Genomic DNA, 8,934 nt, shown 5'->3' with positions numbered 1-8,934 from the left:
CACCTTCAAAACACATGAACACACAAAGCAAAGTCTGCAAAGTGCCATGAGACGAGAGACATTAAATTACCTCATGTCTCAAAGCACATAACATTACAATAATAATGAAGGTAAGCAACTTACAGAGCTGTAGTTGTACCACCTGACTGCTGCTTTCGGCATTGATATTGTAGCAGTAGAAAGTCACGGGTTGCCATCTCATAATTACGGTAGTTATGACGTGAACGCAGCATTAGCTCATTGTGTTGCTTCAGGAGGAAATGTAAAAGGTGGCTGGCTTCTATCTGTCCACAACTCTGCATAGTCTTACAGAACGCGCTGATGACGTGTGATGTCTGCGCAAGCAGGATGTGCGGAGGTATGGAAACACATGTAGGACATCCCATTATTGCATTCGGCCGATTGAATAGACATTTTTTCGGTCCTGAGACTTCCACAGAAGATGTTTTGCTATTATTAATTGATATCAGGATGCGACGAGTGAGAGTTTCAACCAGTATAAAAAAAGAATGTTTATGAAAAATATAGCCTACCTTTCCTTTAAGTTATATTTCTGTGAGACTGCATGAGCCCTTGTTTTTAGCCCTCTATCTCTCCCTCTTCTACGTTACTCGTCACAAGCCACCATGCAAATCGAGCAGAGAAGCATTCACGTCTCACTGATCTGCGTTCACTGGTGACAGCCAGGTAAGTCGTTTTTTTACCTTATGCTTCAACGTTGTTTGTCATTACTGTCAGATTAAACCACAATTAATATAACTACATAGAGCCAGCCTAACTTGGGCAATAGCCCTCCATTAAGCTTAACAGGCAAGCAAGTCTGGCATTGACGTAAAATAGCGTTGTGCAGGATCGGAAATGCCACCAAAATGAATAAAAATGCTGCAAAATTCGGATATGAATGGTCACTGTACAAGATTCATATGATATAGTAAAGCAATATCATACAAGGAAAAATGCAGTTTCCTCAAATATCGGCGTGATTGCAAATGTAATATTCATTTTAATACAAGTTCAATAAACAAGCATTTGACATTCATTCAAATTTTTAAGCACAGTAATGTCAATTTTGACTTTTTCTGCTCTATTTGATCAATGATAATAGTTCCAAACAAAGCAGAACAGTTCCATCTCCCTGTTTCGGTTTGAATGAATCGTGAATCATTGATTCTTTGACTCGCTTAAAGGGATAGTTCACCCAAAAATTAAAATTAGCCCATTATTTACTCACCCTTAAGTCATTCGAGGTGTATATGACATTCTTCTTTCAGACGAATAAAATCGAATAAAAAAAGTCCTGGCTAATCCAAGCTTTATAATAGCAGTAATAGTTGCTCTGTTTTTGAACTCCATAAAAAAATGCATCTGTCCGTCGAATAACGTGCTCCACATGGCTCTGGGGTGTTAATAAAGGCCTTCTGAAGCGAATCGATGCGTTTGTGTATGAAAAATATCCATATTTAAAACTTTATAAAGTACAGTTCCAGCCGACCGCCTTCCGTGGAAAAGTGTTGAAAGTGCCTTCTCGCAATGCATCTGACGAGCATACCTGGTAACGGAAGCCTTATGAACAGCAGAGGCACTTTTAACACTTTTTCCATAAATTGAATACTGAAGGCGATCGGCCGAAACTTTACTTTATAAAGTTTTAAATATGGATATTTTTCTTACACAAACGCATCGATTCGCTTCAGAAGGCCTTAATTAACCTCCCGGGGACTTGTGGAGCATGTTATTTGACGGACAGATGTATTTTTTATGGACTTCAAAAACAGAGCAACTATAACAGCTATTATAAAGCTTGGATTAGCCTGGACTTTTTTAATATAACTGATTATATTCATCTGAAAGAAGAATGTCATATACACCTAGGGTGACTCAAGGATGAGTAAATCATGGGCTATTTTTCATTTTTGGGTGAACTATCCCTTTAAGACTTGCCACCACTTCCTGGTAGTTTTAGTTTATAGAAATGTATCATGTATAGAAAAATAATTAAACGTTTCCAACATTTCATATAAGCCTACAAAGCGTCATTTAAATCTTGTATAATTACTCATGCAACTGTAATTGCAGTGTAAATACTAGTAATAGTTATAGCAATAATAAATAGTAATTTCTGTCAGTAATGCACAGCATTGATTTTTCTCGTTTACCAATTCCAGCATAATGCCAACAAAGGACATAGTTATTTATTTATTTATTTAAATATGTAAGTGATTTAAATATGTTCTACAGTATATACCTAACTAATTTTTATAGTAATTGTGGAAGGGGTGCCCTTTTTTTTCCTCAAGGCACTGCCAGGGGTGTCCAACCCTGCTCCTGAAGAGAGCCAAAAACACTCTTGCCTGGAAGTTTCCAGCAATCCTGAAGACCTTGATTGTCTGGTTCAGGTATCTTCAAGTACAATTGGAGCTGAAGTGGCCCTCCAGGAGTAGGATTGGACACCTCTGATCTAGTGCGACAAAAGTAAGATAAATGTGACTGCTTGTTCTTTACAACGATGCTCAGAATGAAATATCTTTCGCAACACTGTCTTGACTTTAGTCTGTAGAGGTAAAATCTTTATTCATTGATGTGGGTGAATTGTCTTTAATGAACTTTTATAACTAATACATTTGAATGGTGTATTTACATCATTTTCTACATACAACATCCGACAAGACAGACACCCAATAAATAAAGCGAAACATTTTTTTCCTTTCACTTTTCTTACCCTTCAGAACTTCATCCAGTATCATCCAAACTCTTCAGCTGTCCAAGAAGGGAGGGAGCGGTTCCTGTGGGGTGTTCGCGTTTTGAAACCACATCCTCCAGGTTTTCTCATGACATTTTCTTATTGATTGGCGTTCGTTTATCTTGGTGGGACAGAATGACTATACCAAGAGTACAAAACGGTACCAGCTGAGAACATCATAATTATGGCACACATAACTATACAGCACCAACACTGCCGAGAAGTAAATATCGAATTAGAGACATACAGAAATTCAACATATACACTCAATACATAATACTTAAAACACTCTCCTACTTCTGTATATACTTGGCTTGTGCACAATTACTAATGGCAGAGATGTCTGCCCCTAATTTTGACACTTATTTGTTTTGTTTTTTAATATATTAACAGTGAACTCTCACCTTCTGTTTACATACCCCTTTAAACAATGTTGGATAGCGCTGTGGTGAAACAATTGTACATTTGAAACCCGATAAATGATCACTTGCAGGTAAATTGGCTCTTGAGTAAAGTGGTCATGATTCAGTGTACCTTTTTTTTTTTTTTGTCCAGGGGTGATGGTGACAGAGAGAGATACTAACAGGCTGGGAATGTCTGTGTTGCAGCTTTGTGCTGGAGAGTATCCCACAATTCAAGCCTGTGAACGTTTTCTTCTATATTAGTATACTTAGAGAATTCAGTCAAATAGAACAGAGTTGTACAGTAATTATTAAATCCCAAAATATTAACAGTATTGTAATGCAGGCCTGAAGAAGAGGACACAACGTAAAATAAATAACTTTTTTAATTATTATTATTAATCCAAGTCAACGGTGCTTCTAAACGGTGCATTAGCTGCCCTATCATGTTAGTAGCACAGAACACGGTAAATCAAACTAGGGTAGGGATTTGTTGAGACGCAATTCCAGGGAGTGCAGTGAAAAGAAGGGATGTGGACAGAAAAGCAGTGAGTTCCCAACTCCATTCACCCTGTGTGCATCCTTTGCTTTAACGTTTTTTTTTCTTCTTTTCTTCAAACCGTTGCAGTCAGGCTTCCTGCCCTCAGGATGATGGGTAAAGCTGGATTGTGATTTCACATAATGATTTTTCTTAAACGAGACAGAAACACCTGAAAACAGATCAAAGGGATATTTTACTGTAAATCCACAGCAATATATTTGAGAAATTTCAAATTTACTCAGCGGCGTCATTCCAAACCTGACTTTCTTTCTTCTGTGGAACCATTTTTATCTATACAGTGAGATTAAATTGGGTCCAAAACAACATATGGATCCCATTGACTTTCAACAAAGGAATTAATATTGTGTCAAATCGTTTCATGGGGTCTTTTAAAGGGATAGTTCACCCAAACAGTGGACCCACTTTATATTAGATGGCCTTAACCCTTAATCGTCCCTTGGGGTCCAGCTGACCCCACTGGACTTTTCCTCCATTTTTTAAATGTGTTCCCTTCATCTCAGGGCCATGAGACTCTGTGACTTTTCCTAAATAATCTATCTAAACATGCACAAAAAATCTGGGCTTGATTTGGTTGTTCTAAAGGTGTGTAAAAAAAATTTACCGTTTAAGTCCCTCGGGGTCAGATTGACCCCACATTGAAAATGAATGGGAAAGTGTAAAAAATAAAAAAAAAATCACTTTTTTTGTCAATTTTTTTTTACTAAATCCAGTATAAATCTGAAAATTTCCACATTCATATCAAGGTCTGGTCCTAGAGCATAAACACAAAGTAGAACGAACTTTCTGTCTCATACACACACGCACACACACACACACACACACACACACAAACACACACGTGTGTGACTGCAACAGAGAGCATTTTTATAGAAACTGGCAAATAAAATCAACAAAACTGGCATAAATCTGAAAGATTTTCATTCATAAATAAAGTACTAATACTAGAGCACAAATGCAATATGGAACAAGCATGTTCACTCACACACACACACACACACAAACACAAACACAGGTGTCTGGAGCATTTTCTTGGATTTTGGCAATGAATGGGAAAATGTAAAAAATGCTTTTTTTTTTTCACTTTGTTTGTAAAAAAAATCAACTAAATCCAGTATAAATCTGAAAATGTCTACATTTATATCAAGATCTGGTCCTAGAGCATAAACACAAAGTGGAACGAACTTTCTGTCTCATACACACACGCACACACACACACAAACACACACGTGTGTGACTGCAACAGAGAGCATTTTTATAGAAACTGGCAAATAAAATCAACAAAACCGGCATAAATCTGAAAAAATTCCATACATAAATGAAGGACAAATACTAAAGCACAAATGCAACATGGAACAATCATGAGAAAGAGAGGGAAAAGGGCAAATAAAAGAAAGATGAAAGGCAGCTTAACTTTTGCATAACTTCCCTATGGACCTCTATTGGATAATGTGGTCATTGCACTCTCTTTCTCTTTAACTATAATTCCTAAAGTTTTTCCACAAACCTACAGATGGCGGTATTCTATCCCTAACACATAGAGCAATGTCCAAAAACTATTTATATTTATTTAAGATCATTATTCAAGTGATTTTTTCATTAAAAAATTATTTTTAATGAGCCAATTTATGACATAGTTACGTATTTGTGCAGTAAATAGGTAAAAAACTACCAAATACCCACAAAAACACAGCATAAATGAATAGTTGAGAAGTAAATAAAAAAAATGATATATAGTTTTCCATGTAAAAAAATTATATTTCCTTATGCAATCGCTCTGTAAAAGTTTGGGGTCTATCTGACCCCAAGGGACTCAAACGTAAACCCTACTTGAGGGGCGATTAAGGGTTAACTACTATGTACTAACATTTTAATTAATCATTTGATACATTGCAATTATTGTGTACATACATGTTTTTACATTGTACTTACTTATACAAAAAATACCTGCATGTAATTACATCTGTAATTAATTTCTGTAGTTACATTTGTAATTACACTGTTAACACTTCCCTTACACCATAACCCTAACCTTAAACTTACCCTTACCAACACACCTGTCCCTAACTCTACCCATATCCCACCTCAATATCAGCAAAGGTGTTTTGCAATACAATATGAACACAGTTAAGTACATTGTACTTATTTTTCGATGCAAGTACATAGTAGTTAAGGCCACCTAATATAAAGTGGGGCCCAAACAGTTTTAATTCAGTCATCTTTTACTCACCCTCAAGTTGTTCCAAACCTGTTCTTTCTTCTGCTGGACACAAATTTTTGAAGAATATGGGTAACCAAACACTTGACCCCATGGATCCCATTGACCTCCATAGTAGGAAAAAAATACTATAGAAGTCAGTGGGGCCCATCAACTCTTTGGTTACAGATATTCTTCAAAAGTGTTTAGCAGAAGAAAGAAATTCATACAGGTTTGGAACAACTTGAGGGTGAGTAAAAGATGACAAATTTAATTTTTTGGTGAACTATCCCTTTAAAGGGTTAGTTCACCCAAAAATTAAAATAATGTAATTTGTTCCTCACCCTCATGCCGTTCGACACCCATAAGACCTCCGTTCATCTTCGGAACACAAATGAAGATATTTTTGTTGAAATCCGAAGGCTCAGTGAGGCCTCCATAGAGACCACAGCAATTTACACTCTCAAGATCCATTAATGTACTAAAAACATTTAAATCAGTCCATGTGAGTACAATGGTTCAATATTAATATTATAAAGCGATGATCATATTTTTGGTGCGCCAAAAAAAACCGAAATAACGACTTAGAGAGTGATAACCGATTTCAAAACAATGCTTCATGACGCTTCGGAGCGTATCGAATCAGACAGTCGTATCATGATTCGGATGATTGTGTGTCAAACCACCAAACTGCTGAAATCACGTGACTTTGATGCTCCGAACCGCTGAATCGACTCACTGATTCGATACACTCCCAAGCTTCATGAAGCATTGGTTTGAAATCGATTATCACCATATAAGTCGTTATTTAGTTTTTTTGGCGCACCAAAAATATTACCGTCGCTTTATAATACAAGACGCAATATTAAATAATAATATTAAAAGACGCAATATTCGTTCCTTTGTTGAAACCGGAAGTTGTACTGGGACAAATTTTAATGTGTAGTTTTTGAAAATTAAGAAATTGTCATTTTTTTGGGGGTGAAGTATCCCTTTAAAGTAATAAAGACTCACCTGAGTGTATCTGGCGTCTATGCATTTCCACTCTCTGTTGAGTAAAAAAAGAAGTCCATCAAAATTACAGCAAAAATCACAGCTTAAATCCATAGAGTAATTCCCAAATGCAGCAGAAAAAATCTGTCGCAGTTGATAAATACATTAGACCTTTTCTTTGTTATTTTCTTTCATAACCAGCTGGGGAAAATGTAACCAGTAATGTCCACTAGATGGCACCAACACCATCATGTGCCATCACAAAATATGCCATTACAGATTCAGTTTCTGCAGAGTTAAGGAGAATCAAAAAGCTAATTCATCATTATCCCTTAATAACCAATTGCAGTGTACCACCCTTAACACATCTATAAGTGTCCCTTCATTGCCATTTTATATAAATATATATATATATATATATATATATATAATTGACAAGTAACGTTTTCAAAACTGATGTAATGCATATATTTGAGTCATGAACAATGTGTTTAAACACGTTTCAGTTGTTAAATAACATTTCAAAGTGTTTAAAATAATTTTTACTCTCTTTGTCAGGCAGTATAACCAAATAGTTGTATTTATATACTGTAGTTGTGCCACCTGACATGGAAAGGAGACCAACCTGCCCTTACTTGACATTTTTACCAGCATTTGAGAGAGATCTACAAACCTTTTCACTCTGCCACAAGGATCAGTTGGGGTCCTCTGGATATGATGCATTATCATGTTTACTGTTGTTACCTTTTCAATTCTTAATAAAAGAGCCATGTGTGCAGTTGTGCCACCCTGACATTTGAAATATACAAATTGCTGGACAAAAGTTTTTTAATTATTTCAACAGCTTTAAAAGTACTGATATTAAGAACATTTTATAGTTTATATGGAACCTAAAATAATTCCGTAGCATTTCGTTGTTAATTTTTTATTATCAAGATTTCTTAGTCTGTTCATTTGTTCGGACAGTTGCACCACCTGGCATTTTGGAGGCATTTTTTCCCAAAAATATGTATGTCGTGTCATTGACCCATTTATAAAATAATTGAGATATGGACCAGGTTTCCAGGGCTTCCTGGAAAAGGAGTCCCTTCTTTCATTGAACTTCATTATATGAAGATTTTTATAGTCCATATCCATAAACAGCGTTTCGTTCCAGGTGTACTGTTCAGCATAGCATGGGTTCCAGCTGATGCTGTGTCTGTGATTTAATATGGATGGGCTGACAGCAAGCTGTGTAAACAGTCATTAGTAATTCATGGCTGGGTCCAGAGCCCCAGGCTTCAATTAACCCCAGTCTACGCTAAATTCTACCTTTCTATCTTTTCTTCACTTGCTCTTTTCCCTCTTCTTACACGTTTCTTCTCATATCTCATTTGTTTTCACAGCCCTATCATCTGATTCTCTCCTTAATGACCATCGCTCTGTCTTATTTTCTCAATTCGGTCTGCCTTTGATTGATCTGGCTGCCTCTGGCTAACTGGCTCTGTCTCGCAATGAATGAATTGGACCGACTGGCACAACAGCTGAACGTTATCATTTATGGGGAGAAATGGAGAATCTAGTTTGTAATTCTCAATTTAAGTAAATTATGCATTTTGTGATCATAAGTAAATCATATAATGTCTGTATATCTAAAATACACAGAAATTAGCCAAGCCATCTGCATTATTTTCCACAGAAAAGTTTGATTTATAAACTTCTGGTTAATTTTTCCCTTTTTTATATATTTCAAACTGTTTTTGAAGGTTCATCTCATGTTAAAGGAACACGTTGAATTTTTGGGACTTATTCACCGTATCCCCCAGAGTTAGATAAGTCCATACATTCCATTCTCATCTCTGTGCGTGCCATAACTCTGTCTGACGCACCCACCGCTAGCCTAGCTTAGCACAAAGACTGGAGGTAAACAGCTCCAGCTAGCCTACTGCTCAATAAGTGACAAAATAACGCCAACATTTTCCTATTTACATGTTGTGATGTGTATAGTTACATCGTGCACTAAGACAGACAGAAAATGAAAAGTTGCAATTTTCTATAAAGATAT

The 8,934-nt window shown here is 36.3% G+C and overlaps 1 protein-coding gene across 3 annotated transcripts in view; it reads right to left on the bottom strand.

Moving 5' to 3' along the window:
• Positions 1-2,542: 2,542 nt before the first annotated feature.
• The window catches only part of lhfpl3 (LHFPL tetraspan subfamily member 3), a 68,113-nt gene continuing 61,721 nt past the window's right edge, over positions 2,543-8,934 (bottom strand). For all 3 annotated transcript variants that reach the window (XM_079817749.1, XM_079817747.1, XM_079817748.1), the window contains 2 exons: positions 6,912-6,945; positions 2,543-3,851 (listed from right to left, as the gene is read on the bottom strand). In XM_079817749.1, coding sequence (XP_079673875.1) covers positions 6,929-6,945 — 17 coding nt within the window. In that variant the 3' untranslated portion in view covers positions 2,543-3,851; positions 6,912-6,928. The remainder of the gene's footprint in view (positions 3,852-6,911; positions 6,946-8,934) is intronic.

The sequence above is a fragment of the Gobio gobio genome (genome assembly GCF_949357685.1).
Source record: "Gobio gobio genome assembly, chromosome: 5".
Classification (NCBI taxonomy): Eukaryota; Metazoa; Chordata; class Actinopteri; order Cypriniformes; family Gobionidae; genus Gobio; species Gobio gobio.
Note: the sequence above shows the minus strand (reverse complement) of the source record. Positions and strands in the feature narration are given on the sequence as shown.